The sequence below is a fragment of the Electrophorus electricus genome, chromosome 7 (assembly GCF_013358815.1).
Source record: "Electrophorus electricus isolate fEleEle1 chromosome 7, fEleEle1.pri, whole genome shotgun sequence".
Classification (NCBI taxonomy): domain Eukaryota; kingdom Metazoa; phylum Chordata; class Actinopteri; order Gymnotiformes; family Gymnotidae; genus Electrophorus; species Electrophorus electricus.
In genome coordinates this window covers 4,620,395-4,641,588 of record NC_049541.1, presented here as the reverse complement: position 1 = coordinate 4,641,588, position 21,194 = coordinate 4,620,395, and the positions used below count along the sequence as shown (strand labels likewise).

The following is a 21,194-nucleotide window of genomic DNA, read 5'->3' as shown; positions in this document are numbered from 1 at the left end:
TCCCTGAGGTCATTTTGTGTCATATTATATGTACTATGTGCATCTAAGAACACCCGTGACGGTGTACCGCAAGGACACCACACAAAATGATCTCTGTTAAGGAAAGCTATTTAGGATTACAGCCATGCTGCATGGGAGCAGACAATGGCAGGAGTCTTGTTCCTGGTGTGAGGCCTTCGGGCATTGCCTTGATTCCACGGATCCATTCCGAATCAAAAAACCCATTGTGATGTAAAGTCTCCGGAGTTTGCCCCAGATCCCTCTCAACATCATTGCCAAATGAAGCACCATGTTGTTCAGATGTGGGAAATAGAAAGATGGACAGGATGTCTTCGATATACATAATCCCTTTCCCTCTGTTCGCAGTCTGTGGAAGCAGACCACTCGGGTTCTCATGATGTGTCCTAATATGCCCATAATGGCAGCCCCAGGAGCCTGGCGGGCACAATGAGCCCCTGCAACACCCCCTAACCCAACCAACACCCCTGCAATTGTCCTGCTCCCCTGGTGACATCTGTAAAGGAGCAGGAGCAGGAAAGGGTCAGACTTCATTTGCAAACTGAGCAGCATCACCACTGAGAGCACCTGTGGAGTTGTGAGGTTCTTTCCATCCTTCCTGAGACAGAGGCTCTGTGTTTATATCTCATCCAGGCTAAGGGGTAATCGCAGCCTGTGTTGATGTGGGGATGGGGCATAAGAATAAGGCAACAGCTCCACCGGACGCACGTTTATGGGGCATGCTTTGGCCACCTACTGTGAATGGTGACGTCCGGTCAGACTGACCAGTGATTTGTCCAGCAAATAGAAAAAGGATTCTGTTTATTTTGCATAAACAAAATGTATTCCTTCAGCAATAACCTCTATGTGCGTCTCATGAATCTAAAGATAAGAATACACCCAGTAGCCATTTAATTATAAATAATATTATTAGAAGAACCTTTAGGGGAATCATTACTATTAGAGGTAATTGTTGCCTGGACATATTTAGGTGTTGGGCCATGCCATTATCAGTATTCAGGCTGGCAATGTAGTGGCATGGCTGTAGGTGTTGAATGGGTACATGTTTATCAGGCACAGGACTGCCACTCAAATAGCACCCAGTTATGATCCAGTCCTGTTAGACCAGTTGGTTGGTGGTCCTTACTTAAAGGTTGCACATATAAGATACACCTATTTTAGAGTGTAGGTATGAGTCAGGTGTTTCTAACACAGTGACTGAGGGTACAACTGAGTGTACAACTCGATATACAGTCAGGCCTAAATGTCTGTCATCCTTGAACAAAACATTTGTAGAGTGATTCAAATGATATCATTATATTTAAATATCTAATTTTGTAATGTAAATAAATATATATGATTGTAAAGTCTTGTATTTAATAATAATTGCCAAATTAATCAATTTATCTTATCGATTTATGTCAATGATATCATCACTTATCTTATGTGTGTTAAGATGGTAATGTTGGATAATGCCAAAATCCTCTCAATGATCCTAGAAGAATGGAGGAATCTTAGTTTTCAGTTTGGGGACCTAATGATCTTGATTTGCAAATAAAACCTGTGGGATCATCTTTCCCATTCTCATCCTCCTCCTCATCATCAATCAGGAGAACATTCAGTTTCCTGGAAAGATCCCAACTTGTCCAAATGTTTGAAAATGTTTGTACTAACTATGTTTGACTGTATTTTTGTATCAATGATCTGATGTCACCAATAATCTGTCTCTTGATGTGAGATTATTCCTTTTTTGGATTTATTCAATATTATAGCATTAATATAATGCTTTAGTGGTGAGGATAATTGTAATATGTCAGAGGATATAATCTATAAATCCTTTTCTGAGATTTCTTATACATCTTTTTTTTGACATTTTCCTCAGGGGTAAAATTATTTTTTGGTACTTTATAAGAAAAAATGGTCTCTGTTCAGCAATCATTTAATAAAATACCCCTGAGGTGCCATTAAAATTCACATATATCATTAGGTAGATGAGACCACCCCCCGAACCTTGTAAAGAACCCTCTACAAGCACAAATGTGAGCATCATCCTTAATGGTCAATGGTTTGTATTTAGATCAGTGGGGATGTGGTTTCTTTTAAATGAGAGCTATTTCATACACAGCCAGATACCCTGAAACATCTTGAACAATAAAAGGTAGTAAAATGAATAATTCATGAGCCTGCCATTGTATTCCGTGGCACAATCACACCTCTCTTCACCTGTGAGATGATGAATTATGGTGTTGTAAGTCTATTACGAGCAATAAGTATCGGCTATGCAAATAGGGCCAGTTCAGTTTTCAGTATCTATGTAGGACTTCTGCGAGGGAAAAGCTGTAGGAACACGTGAGCCCGCATTTATTTTTCTGAAGTTGGGATACTTGTTGCCTAGATCTTCTCAACCTCTGCTAGTCGTTGTATCACTGTATCTTTACTGCATTTTGTAGATTATCATTACTTAAAGGCCATGACTCAGGAGATGCATGCGGCCAGTGGCCGCTTTTTCACGTTTATGTACAATACATCCATTTACAGTATAACCATAACATATTTTATGTTCTGTTTCATTACTGTGTTTGTGATATTTGTTCGTTTAGTCACGCCATTACGACTATGTATTCAGTTTGAAAAAGTAAAACGATATTCTGGCTCGCGCGAACGCGCGTGTTCTGTGAAGCAAAAGCAACCTTTCGTTTTCCGACGCGCAAGACCCAATATATATAAAAAAAATAAATAAATCCATTTTGATCGGGGTCAAAGTGCAATTAGCGAATTGGTTAATTACCGTGAGCAAGGCGCATTTCAGACGTCGCGTTAAGGACGTTATACACATCTAACGAGCGTATACGTTCAAGAAGCAGAAGCTACGTTGCTTAAGGTTTGTCTCACTGTCAAACTGGACGGAGCCAACTCTGGGCTCGCCCGAGAGCCTTGGTGATTAACAGCCACGAGTAAAATGTGAGCGGAATTCAATTGGCTGGACCTTGGAGTCGTCACTGGTAATAATCCATCCCTCTGTCTTGTTTGGACAGTATATAAACAGAGAATTTCATCTCTCTCCGAGCCGCCCAGTAACATGACTGTTACGGTTACGTCTGTCTGATGTGGGAGGGTATGGACGAAGATTGACGTTTGGTTCAATGGCAGCAGAAGACGACGAAACGAATGTGATGCTCCGTGTTCTGATAAAATGGCACGACAGAATCACCTGTTGATCCGGCATTTAAAAAGGGGTGAGTGAGATCGTCTGTGTAGAAGCTGAAACGGAACAGAATTTAATCGACATCCAACGCCCATTAGCTCGTCTCGACAGCTGACTGTAAGAGAAACGATTGTGTTGCCCAGTTGAGACGTTTTTGAGATTGCGTGACTTGAAATCCCATAAGAAATCGTAGAAAATGCTCAAATGTCATGTAAAGATTCCTTTTTATTGATGTTATTATGCATCTAATTAAGTTTTGAACGGTCACCGTCTGTTAGAGCTTTATCCACCAAACACTTTTGTATTGTTTGCATGGTGAGCCAGTAGGCTGTTGAAACTACTACCGCAAGCTTAGTTAAAGCGAGAAAACGAGAGTCGTGTTACTTAAGGCCTTTTTAGGAGCTAAAACTTTTGTGCAACAGGTGGTGAGTTTTCTTGGCCGGAAGAGCGAATGAATGTCACGGGCACGCTACAGTCGTGGCAGGGCGTATTTCAGCACCGACGTAGAGAACAGCTCCCTAGCACAGATTTCCGATTCGTCCCTCATATTTGCACAGGAAACGAAACAATTTTACACGGCGCACCTGTCGTTTTTAGTTTTGTATTAAGGCCATTGCAGCCTTAATCCATTTTCCTGCCCACTTGTAATAAATACAAGATTTCGGTAAAAGGTGTGTTTGAGGTTGTACTTCAAAAAATGTAAACGAAATATGCACTCATGCCTTACAGCCGCTACAAACATGAAAGAAGGACAACACAAACCATTCACAGCGCTTTGGGGTAAATCTAGTATCCTGTTATCTGTGTGTATGTTAAAGGCGCACAAAAAAACATACGGTCCGTTAAACATCTGCTATCATGACTAAATCGTACACACTGACCAGCGGGGTCTGACGTGCTATTGCAGTCAACGATATGAAAGTACCAGCGCAAATATCACGACGCCACTGTGGCTAAAATCAGGCCAAAATCTGCACAGAGCTTTGTAGCTTGTAGCGGCCGCAGGTAAGTTCTCTCCCACTGCTACTGAAGACTGTCATCATCCATGTTTAAGGCCCCTTCCCCCATCCATTTCCCCGCCCCTTCCCCTTCTGCTGCTTCGGTCCTGTTGCATAGCTACCAGTGCTGCCCATGGAACACAGCACAGATGAAGGACAATGATTAGCGTGTGCCTACGTGTGTGTGTGCGCGCATATGTGTGGGTGTGCTGGTGTGTGTGTGCGTGCATATATGTGTGTGTGTGGGTGTGCTGGTGTGTGTGTGTGTGTGTGTGTGTGCACGCATATATATGTGTGTGTGTGTGTGTGTGGGTGTGCACGCATATATGTGTGTGTGTGTGTGTGTGTGTGGGTGTGCTGGTGTGTGTGTGTGTGTGTGTGTGTGCACGCATATGTGTGTGTGTGGGTGTGCTGTGTGCTTGTGTGAGTGTGTCAATCTGGAAGAAAAGATGAATCTGATATGTTCATCTGGGGTACCCGTGCAGATTGTTCTGAATGTTGGGGGTGGGGTGGGGTGGGGGGGTGCCTGTGTCCATGGGGATATTTATTACTGCACATCCGGCGTTGTTTACAACCCTCCACTTTGTGAAAATAGAGAGAAGGTGCTGCTCCAGTGAACGAGAGTTTATTATCAGTGCTGTTTTTCTGTCCCACCTCCACTCTCACCTTCTCTTGCTTGCTCTCTTTCATTTCATTCCTGCTTTCTCCTGTTCTTCCTTTCTCCTATACAGCCTCCCTTTTCTCCCCCACTACCATTCTGTCTCTCCCTCCCTCTCTGTCTCCCCCTCTCTCTGTCTCCCTCTTCCTCTCCTTCTCTCACCTGCTTTTGAGAGGGCTGAGCAAGGAAGAGAGAACTGAATGTCAACAAGCTTCAGAGAACGAGAAAAGGGAGAAATGCACATGAGAGCGGTTCGAGTGCATCTGCGTGCGCGCGCGCACATGTGTGTGTGAGGAGAGAGAGAGAGAGAGAGAGAGAGAGAGAGAGAGAGGGAGGAAAGCAAAAAGGCAAAGAAAATGGACAAGAGCAGTGAGCGGCGAATTGGGGGTTGTGTGGCAGTGGCCCACCATACAGGGCACAGCCAGACCTGCACTTCCACACTGCTACTCAGATACGATGCCATGCAAGAAGAAACATCGGCATGAGGGACATCAGCCGCTCTTAGCTGTGTTTGCTAAATTGCACTTATCCTCAGTTTTGGCACCTTTTAAAAATGGACTGTGGAAGTCAAGAAAAAATATAAATAGGTGTAGAGGTGGGATTTCTACACACAATTAAGAGAGGTCACTGGAAAAGTCACTGACTGACATTTATCTGTGCAGTGCTTGCGACTGGTTCCAAGGCAGCTCTTTAAAAAGCACCTCCCACCAGCCTTTTTTTTTTCAGATGTGTAAAAAGGCTGAGAAATGGCCAGACTATCATTACTAAAATACTCCATAGTTTTAGCCATGTTATGCAGATCAGAAACTTTATCTATCTATCTATCTATCTATCTATCTATCTATCTATCTATCTATCTATCTATCTATGATAGATAAATAGATTTTATTCTATTTTATAATTTTATTATACACCCCATTTCTCTCTCTTGTAGGTGCACAGCAAACTGTAAACCAGTCTACTGAAAGCAGAATAACCTGCAGTGCTGGGTGGAAGACTAGTGATTTTGTTGTGATACTGAACAAAAAGGCCAACAACAAAACCCAGTCTACCTCTCAGTGCCAGGTGCAGTCATCGCTGGTTGCAGTAGTGTGCGCACCTATGGATCTGCTGCAAAGAAAACAAATACATAAGCAGTCAATCAAACAAATCAATCAATAGGTCAGACAAAATTATGGAAAAAGTAAAATTGGAATTGCATGTCTTATGTTAATATGGTGTATATTTCTTATGTATGTGTGAGTATAAAATAAAATGTTGGAAAAACAGTACGGAAAAATGAATTGATGATGCATATTTCTTTAAAATATATATATTAAGAAGGAAATGTAAAAATGATGGGTCACACAAAACAACCTCTTTGGGAATGACCAGTGGTCACATAGACATAGACTCAGACAGAATAACAAAGAAAAGGGAAAACATTAGCCAAGGCCTCAAAATTATGCAGAACTGGTCCTCTGTCATCACCGAGACACATAAGCAAGATGCAAGGTTTAACCAATACACACACACACACACACACACACACACACACACACCTCCCTACATAGGCTATTATTTCCGTACAATATATTGATATTTTTGCACCATAAACATTGAATATCTGCAGAAATAATTACACATATTATATAAAGCAGGAATGGGGAACTGAAGTGCTGGAGATTTGTCGCTGTGCAGTTTTGTTCCACCGTATCCAGTTCATTAAGACTTTCACTAAAGAGAGCGGTAGAGCTCGAGGACTGGAGCTGGCCATCACTGATATACAGCGTTGTTATACAGATATCAACTCTCCTTTAGGCCTATGTAATTAGCTAACCAAGGATATTTTATGCTTAAATATAAAAAAGCATTTTTGTCACGCTCTAATGCTATTACGTTGCCTGACAGGATACAAAACCGACCCTTTTAACGTCCGATTTAAGAACAATTAAAAACCATTGTGTGTATTCAGCTCGTTCATACGATACATGAAAAAGCCACACGGCTTGAATAATATGCTTTAAATATATTGTGTATATTCTAATGTAGTCCTATGGATTTACTGCAAAGTTAAATTTAGTTGAGGTAATTTTAAGCAATAAACAGCGTATCTGAACATGTTACCCAGCAAACAAATTACAGCCTCTTCTTATATGCGCCTTACGGTAAAATGATTTTTGACAGTCGGTTCTAAAATTCCATTTACACCATGCTGTCTTTATATTTTAAAAGGATTGTGGGAATGTAGTTTAAAATTACATCTTACAGTTTTCCTTAGCGGGAAGCACGAACAGTAATAAACTCAAATTCCCTATAGTCTTAGCGTAGAGTGCGGGCTTATTAACGGCTTACAAGTTATAGTGCATTATAGGAAATGTATTTTCAATACGATCTCTGAGCGCCTTGGTTCTGTTTTTCCTCTCGTTCCATGTCACGCGTTACCGGTACAGTCTCTGAACTACAATACCCACAATTCCAAACGTAAACGGTAAACATAGTTCTGTCAAACAACCTCGACGCCATTTTAATAATAGCCTTAAAATGGCAGAAAATGCAGGGAAGAAACAGAGGTCCACCAAAGGTTTCATCTCTATATTCGAAGGGACACTTTCCCTTGTCATTTCTCTATAGTTGACTATTAAGAGGGACTTGAGCTAGTCACATGCAGGTAAAATGGATATAACAATTGCGGTGTTCAACGCGGCAAGAGATGGTAAACTGAAACTTATCCAGAAGTTGCTGAGCAACAAAACTCCGGAGGAGTTGGAGGCGCTTGCCGAGGAGAAGACACAAGGGGGAACCCCGCTCCTGATCGCGTCTCGATACGGACATTTGGAGGTAGTAGACTACTTGCTTGAGCATTGTAAGGCTAATGTAGAGCTTGGAGGTTCAGTTAATTTTGATGGCGAAACGATTGAGGGAGCCCCACCGTTATGGGCGGCTTCTGCCGCAGGGCATTTGTTCGTTGTCAAAACTCTTTTGAAACACGGCGCCTCGGTTAATAACACGACATTGACAAACTCTACTCCCCTGCGAGCCGCCTGTTTCGACGGGCACCTAGAAATTGTGCGCTACCTCGTTGAACATGATGCCGACATGGAGGTTGCTAACCGCCACGGCCATACTTGTCTGATGATCTCATGCTACAAAGGCCATAGAGAAATAGCCAAGTTTCTCTTGGAGCGAGGTGCTGACGTGAACCGGAAAAGTGTTAAAGGTAACACAGCCCTGCACGACTGCGCCGAGTCCGGGAGTTTAGACATCATGAAAATGTTGCTGAAATGCAACGCTCGTATGGAAAGAGACGGTTATGGCATGACTCCCCTGCTGGCCGCGAGCGTCACAGGACACACCAACATAGTGGAGTACCTCGTCCACCAGCCCAAAGCCACGCGAGAAGAGCGCATCAATGCGCTGGAGCTCCTGGGTTCCACCTTTGTGGACAAGAAGCGGGATCTGCTGGGCGCCATGCGCTACTGGAGGAGGGCCATGGAACTCCGACAAGCTGGGGACAGGGTTGGGTTCCTGGCCAAACCACCCCCAGGCCCCCCTGTCCCGGCGTACGACTGTGCGTGCGAGGTGAGGACAGCGGAGGAGCTGGAGGCCCTCATCACGGACCCAGACGAGATGAGGATGCAGGCGCTGCTGGCGAGGGAGCGCATCCTGGGGCCGTCGCACCCGGACACCTCCTACTATATCCGCTACAGGGGCGCCGTCTACGCCGACTCGGGCAACTTCGAGCGCTGCATCAGCCTGTGGAAGTATGCGCTGGACATGCAGCAGAGCAACCTGGACCCGCTGAGCCCCGTGACAGCCAGCAGCTTCCTGTCCTTCGCTGAGCTCTTCTCGTTTGTGCTACAGGATCGGGCCAAGGGCACGCTGGCCACTCGCGTCACCTTCCAGGACTTGATGGGCGTGCTGGCCAAGGGCGTGCGGGAGGTGGAGCGAGCCGTCGCGCTGCGAGACAACCCCCCGGAGGCGGGCCAGTTTGCCAAGGCTCTGTCCATCATCTTGCATCTGGTCTTCTTGCTGGAAAAGCTGGAGTGCAGCCCAGCACAGGAGCACCAGAAGAAACGGACCATCTACCGGCTGCTGAAGCTTAACCCGCGGGGCAGGAACAGCTTCACGCCCCTCCACATGGCCGTGGACAAGGACACGATGTCGGTGGGGCGCTATCCGGTGGGGCGCTTCCCCTCGCCCTCTGTGACGGCCCTGCTGCTAGAGTGCGGCGCCGACCCCGACTCGCGCGACTGCGACAACAACACGCCGCTGCACGTCGCGGCCGCCAACAGCTGCCCCGAGAGCATGGCGCTGCTGGTCCGCGCGGGCGCACACTTTGACGCCACCAACGCCCGGCGGAAGACGGCCTACGACCTGCTGGACGGGCAGGGCAGGGGCCGCCACGCCCTGCACCCGCTCAGCTACGTCACCCTACAATGCCTGGCTGCCCGCGCCGTCGAGCGACACCGACTGCCCTACAAGGGACTCATCGCGGAGGAGATGGAGGCCTTCATTGAGCTGCACTGATCTGAGCCTCCTTTACCCCTCTCGCCATCCCTCCCTTCTTCTCCTCCTCTCCTCCCTTCTCCCCCCTTCTCTCCCCCAGGCTGCAAGCTCTCCCTGCACTCTCCATCTGCCGCCATCAATCCTCACGCGTTGCTCAGGCTTAGCCGAAATCACGGCAATGATCCCAGACTTTCCATCTCAAATAAGGAAAGATTTGTATTTTGAGCAACTGATACTGTGTGTGTGTGTGTGTGTGTGTGTGTGTGTGTGTGTATACACTCCCTGAGACTCTTCCCTCTTTGTCTGCCTTACTGCCTCTAAGGGCTTGTTTAAAAGAAAGAAGAAAAGAATTGCACCTTGCGGGAGCTTGGGGTATTGGCGCTGGGGTACTAACTGCAGGTTCTGTGATCTCCCTCTTACTCTCCGTTTTTGTTACCCTTTCTTCATATGCGAGCAGGAAATGAACAAAATTTGCCGTTTGTGTTTGTTTCTAATGTTTGAACGATGAGTTGGTTGCTTATTTTAAGTTGTGCATAAAAAATTGCATTGTTATTATTAATGATACACTTTGCTAACAGACTGTAGGGAACCAGTGAATGAAGTTTGCCTAGGCTAATACATTCTTTGTACGCCCTTTTTGTAATGCAAATTGATGCCCTATAGTGTAAACATACCTTCTCTTATCAAATGTGATTACACAATATAGTTTTATTTTAGTTCCCTGTTTTTTGGTTATATTTTTTGAGGAATGGGCCTGAAGGTGATTCCTCTCATGCCATATAGTAGCCTTACTTTTCTATGTCAACTTGATGTGTTTGGCTTTGAAAGAACTGGTGTGTATGTGTGTGTGTGTGTATGTGTATGTGTGTGTGTGTGTGTGTGTGTGTGTGTGTGTGTGTGTGTGTGTGTGTGTCCTTGTGGGCTACAGCTGAACCAAGGAACACCAATGTGGCTCACAGTGAATGGGAGCTAGTGTTGCTGTGCTGATGATGTCATGCTGGCCACAAAGACTAGTGCCCGTTTGTTGTTAGCACCATTAGCGTGCTTCGGTTGAACTGCCCCTTGTAAAACCACGAGTGGGGGATTTGCAGGATGGTCGTCCTTGCCTTTGGAACACACGGATGGAGCTTTTCATGCTTTATTTGGCGAGAGCACACTTTTTGCCCCTCTGCTACGCGGGAGCAGAAAAGTAAATGCCACGTGTGGTTTTGCCCTCGTTTGTGAATTCATTGTAACATTTTAAGACTTGGCACTTTACCTAGTACAGGAGCAGCCATTGTTGATGGTTTTAAGATACATCTATATCTATGCAGGTTTATCATCATCAGAGGTGGATTTAGAGGCACCAATTTGACAACCCAGGTTGCAGTAGCATCAGGTAGCCTGCTACATATGCCTCTTGAACTTATTTCTGATTGTCCTCTCATTTTATTTGGTGAAATGTTCTCTTTTTAAGCATTATTTTCCTTCAGTTAGGTTTCTCTGTACATCGTATTAAAATGAAAGCACTTTGAAACAAGCTAACACTACTTAGCCTCTTAAGATGAGAACATCACTCAGTTCTCTCAGTAATGATTTGATTAATTTAAGACCATTTACTTCAGGACAAAAGTGTGTTTGGAGATGCCTGAATAAAATTCAAGTATCCCAGTGTGTATATGCCTTTGTTTGCTTGCATGCGTGTGTGCGTGGGTGGGTGGGTGGGTGGGTGGGTGGTTCTGGGAGACGGAGAGATTTTGCTGTGCATAGCGAAAAAACGGTAACTTGCATGCTGTCATGCTGGTGTGCTGTTAAGGGCTGGGAACAATCTGGGAACTTTCAGGCTTTACTCATACATCCAGCATTTCTGTGCTACACTTTCAGGTTGTAAATGATGGCTCCTCGTACAACACTGGCCTTTCGTGACTGAAGGCAGGTGGTTGTGCATGTATTTCTGCTTTAGGACGGTGCTACAGGATGTTGTGCAGTTCTTTCACATTCTATCAGTGTTTGTCACCAACTCATATTTGAATTTTAGCCTACAGACATCATCCCTTGTTTCCCGGATCCAAATTTCACACTAATAACCTCAAGCCTTGAATCGCTACAGGAAAACGGGTGCATATCTGGCTTTGACTTTCGTTTCCTTGTTCACAGGTTTGGTGTACTTGGGCAAAGTACAAACCGCCCTCAACGTGCTGCCTGCCTATGTCAACATGTCAACAGGTGCATATGTGGCTTTGACTTTAGTTTCCTTGTTCACAGGTTTGGTGTACTTGGGCGAGGTACAAACTGCCCTTCTAGCGTGCATGCACTACCCTGCAGAACCGAGCCAAATAATGCACTCGTTACGGAGGTGACACCTGGGCCAGTTCGGGCGCTTGAAATGCACTGTTGGTCTTGAGCGCAAACGGAATGCCGTGTTTATTTTTAGTTGCTCGGCTGATGCCTTGGCTGGGAGCTCACTCTCCACTCAGACAGCTCACCTCCGGAGGCCGCCCATTCACGCAACTCTTTGTTCACGCCAGAGTGGCATTAATTGATGTAAAAAATAGACTTGATGGAGCTGTTTTATTAAGTCGACAGCTTGTTATTTTTGCTCAAGTTTTGCACAGTGTAGCCCTGGTGTTATGGTGCGTGTTCTAGACGCACTATAGAAGCACTAGATATTTGTGCAGTGGCGGGCTGTAGAAGTTGTTAACCTCCAGTGCACTGGACAGTCCAGGGCCAGGACTGCGAAATACTAGCGTGAGAGTCAGGGCCCTCTTTACAGTTTTCTACTGTATGGAGCTTTTGGCATGGCTTTGGTTTATAGGCAGGTGTTTACATTAGAGAGAGAACGGGTGCAGGCCGCAGGGCTAAGCTGGGCAGGGTGTCCTTTCTTTCCCCCTGGGGTCCTTATTATAGGCTAGTTTACAAAGATAGAAGTGGCTGTCACAGACTTGAGTTCATCCAAGGCCTTTGGCTAAGACCGTGGCGTGAGGGCAGCTTACAGCACTTTTAAAGCGTTAAAGCAGAGGGTTTTCAGGGCCAACTGCTGCTGTCTCATCTGGACAGTGTTGGGAGTGGGCTTGTCCACTATGTCCCCATACAGATAGTGATTTTAATTTATTTCATTCAATAAAATAAGTTGTTTATTGAACAGGGGTGATCTCCGACAGCCTAACTGTGCCAATGGCCGCCTTTACACTATTTGATTTTCTCTATACTATACTATGTTTTTGTTGTACACAGTCCATGTGCACACTAGTTCTTGTGTGGGGGTGTGTGTGAGAGAACTCACAACAACAACAACACTCTGTGTCTGCTGTCTTCACTTTATGTCTCAGGTCATCTGTGTGCTGTACTTGATGTCACAACGAAGCAGACAGAAAGAAATATCAGAAACATGATCTTTCAGTATTACAGGCTATTAAAGTATAAATAGCAGGCAATGAATGTGTGTGTGTGTGTGTGTGTGTGTGTGTGTGTGTGTGTGTGTGTGTGTGTGTGTGTGTGTGTGTGTGTGTGTGTGTGTGTGTGTGTGTGTGTGTGTGTGTGTGTGTGTGTGTGTGTGTGTTGGGGGAGGGTCTACTCTGGTAATGATGGCGTGTCTCTGGCTATTTTAGGCCCCCGATCCTACAAGAACATCTAGTGAGCCGAAGCTTGTGTCGAGATTCAGTTTATCCTCAAGGCTCTGCCCTTATCCGTAAGACAAAGAGATCATTTCATTGCAAGATATATCAATTCAAAACAGATTAGTGACCTATTTACAAGCATGATTAGTTTTTTTGTTACTTCACTTTCTAACCCTAGTTTAGAACACGCTGCTCAAAAAATGAAGGGAACACTTAAACCACACATCAGATCTTGTATGAAGGATTCTAGTTGAAAATGTTTACTGATCTAAATTGTGCACTTCATTGAGAACAAAATGATGCAACAAGGGTCCGGGAGGAAGAAAAGTGGGGGCTGGATTCAAAATCACACCGCAAATCAAAGTAAACAACTGAAATCCTGGTCTGATCCGATTGGATTTCATTATGGTAGCTCATAATGTGACTCGGTAGTGAAGAGAGCATGGTGCCAGTGGCAGACCTGCCAATTCTGGTGTTCTCTGGCGAATGCCAATCGAACTGCACAGTGCTGTGCTGTGAGCGCAGGTCTCACTAGAGGATATCAGGTCCTCATGGGGTCTCTTGATAGTTTGGTCAGAAACACGTACACCAGTAGCCCACTGGAGGTCATTTTGTAGGCTTGTGACAGTGCTCCTCCTGTTCCTCCTCGCATGAAGGAGCAGATACTGCTCCAGCAGCTGGGCTGATCCCCTTCTATGGCTGGTAGACCCAGCAAACCTTGCGATGGCATGTATGGATGTGCCATCCTGGCCTAGCTGTGCAACCTGGATGGGCCACAGGTACCACCAGTACTGACTAGGGCACTAGCAAAATGCAAATCTTCAGTACTGTAGAGAAGAATCAGGAACGATGAGGAAAGAGTAAGCTGTGGACCCACTCCTTTTTTGGGGGGGTTTGCTTGCTGTTGCCTCTCTAGTGCACCTGCTGTTACTTTCATTTGCGGCAAAGCAGGCGAAATTCATTCACAATGACTTGTGCTTCCTAACCAGACAGATTGATATCCCTGAGGTTTAATTGACTTGGCATTATACTGTGATGATTAGGTCTACATACTTATTTTTGAGCAGTGTAAATTAATCAGTCAGGTATACAGGTAAAATAAATTTTAACTGGTAGTGTGTTTTTCTCGCTCTCCCCATTGGCTGATGTTTGGATGGAGTGTTGACCTAGCTCCAACCAAACAGGTGCTAGCAGGATTCGTGTCTTCTCTTACACATGTCCCCTCCCTGTGACAAGATTCACTGATTACTGTTCAAAGATTAATTGGAATATAGTTTCTCATTATTCTGAAACTTATAAATGTCTGTCAAAGCCAGATGTGATCATGAGTTTTAATACTGTACCGATAATGATTTTTGTCTTACAGTCCAGGGTGGTGGCAGATGGTTAGATTCTTTCTAAACCTCTGAGTTTGGACTAGAAATGTATTGGATTTTATTGATATATATGTTTCAGTTTTTACTAAGACATCATCCAGCAGTGCTACAGCGATGAATGCCCTGTAGCCTCTTCAGCTCCCCTGTTTCAAAAGCTCAGCAGATGAGACAGAAAACAGGACTCCATCATGACATCAGCTGCTCGCTCCTGCAGTCTCTTATAACCGCAGTCACACCAGCTACCGCACTTGTATTGTTTTGATGGCTGTCACACCTCAGCCGGTTTGTGCTGTAAACCCGCTAAGCATTCAGCAGCCTTGCAAAACGTGTTTAGCAGCAGCAGACAAAGATTTCTTTCCACCGTCAGATGAAAAGGTTAATGCTACGGCCACAAGGGGGCAGTAGATTATAGTTCTTGGAACAGCCTTGCCCGCTGTCCTTGTCGCTGAGTGATACTTGGCCATTAGCTTGACGACATATCTTCCTTTGTTTCTGTGTTCACTGGGCCAAATTGGTACACGTGTTCCTTTTACCCCAGAAAGCAAATATGGATCGTGTGATGCAATCTGAGTGAAGAGTGAGGCAACTTTCACACTGGGTCAGATAGGGAAACCAGGTGGAGAGTTTGAACACGTGAACAATCTGCTCTAATCCATTTCTAAAAAAAACAAAACAAACAAACAAAAAAAACCATGAAGATGGTTATGTTTGTGGCATTTACTCAGTGTCATTCTCACGGCTTCTTCTGCTTCGAGTCTCACGTATGAAATATTAATTACATCTAGGCGTTCTTTTGGCTTTCTCAGGGGAACTCGGTGGTTCTTAAGCAGGTTTTGATCCTTTATGTAGGAAACAGCAGTAAATTTTCTGAGATCAGCCTGAGACCTCTTCCCTGCCAGAGGTCACATTTCATCCGTCTCCTTTCAGGCTAAGTTACAGAATCACCGTACCATCTTCTCAGCATTCGTATAGGCCTAATTTTAATCATAACTGCAGGAATCCTTTTCAATCATTTTTGAAACCATCCAGGGTGGTGGGCTAAAACTCACGCTACCATAATTTGCACTTAACAGTTAAGCCCAAAGTAAATCAGTGTACTCGTTTGTCTGAGTTTTACTCTGCTGTTTGCTACTCTATTCTCTGACCACAGAGGTGATGTTCAACATGGGTAGAGCTCAGATATGCTTAGCTTAGTGTGCAGTGGATATTTGGGTTTATGTTAAAACCTCAAATAGATAGAGTGCATACGTGACCTGAATAAAAGAGGCACGAAAAAGATTTCCAGTTGCCAAAATTAAAACAGTAAAAGATTGTTCTGCACCCTTCACCCAGCTGGATTTTGGTTAATTGAACTGTAATGCAGTGCGCAACACTACAACTTCAGAATGCATCTTGAACAAATTTCTTCAGATCTGTATACCTATCCCTGTTTCAGATGCTGTAAGCCCACAAACGGTTAGGATCCAGCTCCATCTAACTCGTTCCATCAAGCGAAATAAGGCGAGCTATATAACTCCTTACTATGAAACCATGATGATATAGCTCTCAAGGAGCAGGAGTGGCAGGCAAAGAAGAACTCATTTCTATATTTGGCTTTTACTCAACTTTTCTTAGTGTTCACGTTCTAGTACAAACTGTATTCAGATACCACATTCGGTTCTCTGTCACCGTCTTCAGGATAAACTATCCTATATGTGTTTAGAACTGTATACTACCTGGTTCACTTCATGAGACTATTAGGCCTAGTTATTATTCCGGCAAATTATATCAGGTGCCTTAAAGCAGGAACAACGCTTGTGCAGATGGTGAGTCTCCAGGACTGGGTCATATCTATTGTTGCGGGGTAAGTTAATATAGAGCGAAAGATGATACGGCCGCTAATGTAATTATTCTCCGAAAGAATATTTGGAGAAAAACGGCACGTGCGGAGTAAGCGCTTTATGAAAACACCGCACGCGCCGTCTTCCGAATCTACGTCCCGTATACACCTGCAACCCGCACGAAGTGGGGCAAAAAGCAAACCCTCAACAGCGGGCAAAAGCAAACCCTCATCGTCCCTCTGCTCTCTGCGGAATTAATTAAACTAGTTCGCCTGCTAGGATGCTGTTGCTGCTGGAGAGCGCGCCTTCTGTCACGTCACGCAAGGGAGGGAGGAGGGAGGAGGGAGGGCTCGCGTCGGGATGTGTGATGGGGGGGTACCAAGGAGGAGAGGCTGCCTTTCCGGAGAGTATCGATGACATCAACCACCATTCTTCTCCTCACCGCACAAACCAACGGAGACTTCTGGAAATGGGGGCGCGGAGATAACGGTGTTTGAGGGAGATCGCGAAGAGGTAGGCTATACCTTTCCAACGTTTAATCTTTCCCCGAGCGGTCACGACGGACTGGCCGGAGGTGTTGGAGGTGTCCGAATACACGGAATTACAGTCCATAGCTGATCGTGGAATATGAAGCGCAAGCCCACATGAATTTGCCCATCGCCGTAAACGGAACGATAAAGGTAAACGGCCTTTCCACATTCTACAAAAAAAGAGAGAAAGAAATGCAACCTTTTTCGTTTAGCCTGTACTAATATGGTTGATATGTCCTACCCTAACCTAGCGATAATCTTCACCACATAATTTACAAAAACTGCTGCTTTGTGGATGCACGACTGAAGAGGAGATTAAACTGGACAATTGGAAACAAATACCCTTTAGGCTACAAGCGTTGGCTAGTCTATGGGGTACATGAATCTGATGAATATCATTTTGCCTACTTTGTTGATAATGTGCTTTATGCAGGATGTGCATAAGGGATGCTGTCGTTGTTGCTGGTCACATTCGGTTCTTTTGCCATCCAGCAGAACCTCGCACTGTCCCATTGTTCGCTTTAGAGTACGTGGGGGACCGCTTCAGTTATGACTGGTTGCCATCATATGCCCCTTTGTTCTAATTTCAATTCATTTTAGACTCCATTAACTTCTGCTCTACACCCCCCCCCCCCCCCCCCCCATCCACTCGCCCCGATTATGGTTTTGAAAAGATCCAGCTCTATCCGCCCTAGGTTTGCCGTTACTTTTCCTTAAAAGGTTCTGTCACGACTGCTTTAAAGCAAAATGTGAATTATACTTGTCACTGGGATTATTTAACAGTGAAATAGTCGGCAATAGGTATCTTAATGGATCGTTCAGCTGTGTGAGGGGGAGTCTTATATTTAGGAAGGATATTGTAACACCAAGGACCCGGCATATTATTATTAGCTTCTGCAATAGGTTTTGGTGCAGGTATGATTTTTATCAGTAATAACAAATTGAATAAGTTCTTAATACTGAACTAGTGAATAGTATTTATCTCAGTGGAGATAAATAAGTTGTTTCACATTATCCTGCAGCAATAAATAAATAAATGTCGAATTTACTAATGATATAATTCGCACAAAAATAGTTGACAGTTCAGTTGTCTTACTTATTTCTATTGCAAGTTATTTACTTGCAGGATAATCGAAACGTGACTTCTTTTCTACGAGTTGCTGTCGTGTGCGTGTGCGCGCTACACCAACCTTTCTAAAGTCAAGCGCGCCAGGCTTCTCCGAGCTTCAGAAATGGCGGCCCTCTCTCGACACTCACGCTCGGACGCTTTTCCTGCATCCCCGCTCTATTTTCCCTGCACCTTTCGCGATTACTCATTTGAAGCGGCGTAGCGCAAGGCCGGATCTCTCGGGCTTTTCATGATGTCTTCAGCGGACTATTTGTGGTCTGAGCGTGGGTGAGCATCCTGTCAGAGTCTCCTAATAGCCTCAACCGCACATAGATACTTCCTGTTTGTGCAATCCGTATAACCATAATGAGACCACTGTTGGTGTAAGGATAAGGTTGGACTATGGACCCAAAACTTTGACATTTGGATGCTAATAGTTCAAAGGGGGGATTTAATCAAATCTCAATATGAGGCATGTAAATCCGTAACCACGCTGATGACGTTAAATACTAATGTCCTTGTGTATAGTGATTTAATCCTAAATTTAAAAGAGCAAACATTTGACCATATGTTTGCATGGTTAAAAATGAAAGACATCGAAGCCAGTTACCGTTTTACATTTCAACTCACTTTTGAAAGTATCTGGTCAAATTGTCTCTTAAGGTTTTTGTTCCACATACCTTTCATGTTGAAAGTCACAAATGACAGATCCCCAAACCCATATTTGAGAACAGGATGAAAATTGGGCTACAGTATGCAAAGGGAAACTGTACAACCGAGCAGGTGCAAATACTTCACTCGACCTGAATGGTGATGTCATCAGAGGCCTTGTGACTGACAGGTCTCCAGTATAAGACATTGAAACGAGGAGGTTAATGAGATGTGTCTCATGTGGACTGCAGTGTTGAAGATGGAGCGGGAGAAATGTGGGTTTCCATGCTGAGATGAACTCATCCGTGGTCGCGTACTGGGAAATGCCACTTAATTGCACACTCCAAGTGTGAGTCAATTGATTGGGTTTCCTCACTCTGTTTTCCTCCGTCTCTGTCTCTCGTTCGCTCTGACAGTTTCTCCATCATGGGGAACTGTCTGGTTCAATTACCTGTTTCCTGTGTTTGCTCCTTAACTCTTAGTTACCACTGTAACCTTGTTGAGTGATTAATCAATGAGTCAAAGCACTTGTGTTAAAGGTGTTTTTAATTCCTCCATGACGGCAGTTTTAAAACTAAAGTTATTTTACATATCAAGTTTGTAATTAAGGAATATTTTAGGGGGCGGGAGACCCCACTCACTAATTATTTAGTTTAAATGAGCTCAAATATGCATGCGCTACACCCCTGGTTTCAATCCAGAAATGAATCTTATAAGTGTGAGTTATAAGTGTGAATAAAATGTAACCTTCTGGAGCTGGAGCTGCTATGAAACACTGTAACCGTATCCCTCATCAAGGAGGGTAAGAGAGACGTCTGAGGAAGCAGAGTTTGACTCTACAGTGCCCTCAAAATCTAGTAAGAAACACAAGGAGCATGAGGAAAATATTTCAATACTGTAAGCAAGCTTGGAGCCAGTCACAGCTATTAAAATAGGACAGACCTCTGGAGCGGCTAATCTTGTAGAAGTGAACACGGCTCCTTGAAATGCGTGGCCCCTTTGATTCTGTCTTACCAGGCGGCTCCTCCATCAACATTTAATTCTGTATGAGAGTTGTGCAGAAGCTGAGATTCTAAGCATTATTTGCGTGATATGGTCTGATGTAAAAGTCATTACTGTAAGATGTTTAATTTCTTTGCTTTCTTTGACACCTTACTTGAGGAATGGATATTTGAACTGTATGGGTGGACATTTTGTGCAGGATTTCTGCTGTTTATTTATCTTGGTGTTTTCGTTCCATGCCGATGGGATTTAAAAAAATGAATACTGCACCCCAAAAAGACTGACCACTAATGGGGGCCCTTGTTTTAGGAACAGCTTACTCCAACCAAAGACTAAGAGCTAATTCTCATTTTTTTTTGATAGCTGAAACACACTAGCATTCACTCGCTGCTGGTGACATTTAGCGTTGGTTTTTTTTCCCCTTTGCAGCTGCACTGCAAGAAAACATTAATTGCTCCCTTTCCCCTTAATATTTGGAACACTGAATCGATTAGTATCTTTTTGCATATGCATTTGTGACACAGTGTCCTCTGGTTGAGAATAAAAATGTGCCTGACAATTCATGGTATAGTGCCAGCCAGTCACGCATTTTGTTTTAATAGCCTGCCTCATAACTTAATTATGCCACAGTTTACGCACAGTCATCTTTATTCCTCATTTGTGTGTTGATGGAGAAGCTGAAGATGGCACCCACCTTGGCTGTGTCAGGTCACCCGTTGCCATCCTGGCCCCTGCAGCCGAGTAATCTGATTGGCTGAGTGGAGTGTCTGGAGTAATTTGACTGACAGTACAGAGAGATGGTGGGAGAGATAGCAACAAGATGGCTGCCTCTGTTCCGAGTTGAACAGGAAAAGGCAAACATGCTGAATTGGAGGGTCTTATTTTAGAGCTTTCCCACAGGCAACTCCATCCAGTGCATTTGCGAGTGCAGGTTGAATCGCTCAGCATCCTGTACAATATTTCATGCAGCTACAAGACTTTATTTTGGTCAGATATATTTTTTTTCAGTTTACTGATATTCATATTATTGTCATCATAAAAAAGAGTGGGATATAAAAACATAAAAATATCGACTTTGAAAGAGAGTATCATCCGGGACTCCTTCCTTTTCGTTTTAATTTCTGTAACGGAATGAAAGGGTGATCTCACCTCCACGAACTGGAATGAGGCTAATTGCTTTAATGCCCTTTTTTTGCAGTCACGCCACCTCTATCTTGACACAATCTCTGTCAAGTTCTGAACGCGCCAACGCTGAGCTTCTAGAGTTTAATTTGTACCCCAATTAGTTTGTACTGTTTGGATCATGCCTGATTTGGACCGCTCTTCGAACGGAACTACAATTTTCTCTTGATGTGCCGATGTGCCGAGGCTTGGCTACCCGAATGTCTGTACTGCATCAGAACAATAAGAAGAGCTTCCTTCCTGTTTTCAGGACCTTCTGTTCCATAATTATTCCTTAAACGTGTGTGCTGACCCCTGAAACGAATCCTCTGAACGAATGGCAAACGAATGGCAAAGATATGATCAGAAAGATGCTTTGGCGCTCTTTGGATCACCCGCTGTGCTCCCGTAGATCGCATGGCGGCGCTGGTGGAACAAGGTGGTAGCAACGAGCCGCCGGGTCTATGCCGATATTTTATCGGTCTAACTGCGATTTTGACTCTCAAGGAGCACACGCCCGTAATCAGGATTCAAAAAAGTGTAATCCCATTAGTTACAAAAAGGACAGTAATTAGATTACTGGTGTATTTTAAAATATGATGAT

General features: G+C 44.4%; 2 protein-coding genes and 1 long non-coding RNA gene across 8 annotated transcripts in view; 2 read left to right on the top strand and 1 right to left on the bottom strand.

Moving 5' to 3' along the window:
* Window positions 1-7,381: 7,381 nt before the first annotated feature.
* On the top strand, window positions 7,382-11,001 carry fem1a (fem-1 homolog a). Its single transcript, XM_027027595.2, has one exon. It carries the CDS (start codon window positions 7,514-7,516, stop codon window positions 9,365-9,367), a length of 1,854 nt encoding a protein of 617 aa, XP_026883396.2. The 5' UTR covers window positions 7,382-7,513; the 3' UTR covers window positions 9,368-11,001.
* A 2,077-nt stretch (window positions 11,002-13,078) lies between these two features.
* The window catches only part of ptprsb (protein tyrosine phosphatase receptor type Sb), an 82,435-nt gene continuing 74,319 nt past the window's right edge, over window positions 13,079-21,194 (top strand). For 4 of the 6 annotated variants that reach the window (XM_035528073.1, XM_027027596.2, XM_035528071.1 and 1 more), the window contains exon 1: window positions 13,079-16,818. The gene's annotated coding sequence lies outside the window, so the exon portion shown is untranslated. The remainder of the gene's footprint in view (window positions 16,819-21,194) is intronic. The other 2 variants (XM_035528070.1, XM_035528068.1) reach the window with 1 other exon arrangement.
* On the bottom strand, window positions 13,099-18,907 carry LOC118241684. Its single transcript, XR_004776305.1, has 2 exons — window positions 17,859-18,907; window positions 13,099-16,838 (listed from the first exon to the last, which is right to left on the bottom strand). It is a non-coding gene; the product is annotated as an uncharacterized LOC118241684 (long non-coding RNA).

Excerpts from the sequence above, each read along its gene's own strand:
- fem1a (XM_027027595.2), top strand. The coding sequence starts at position 7,514 with ATGGATATAACAATTGCGGTGTTCAACGCGGCAAGAGATGGTAAACTG.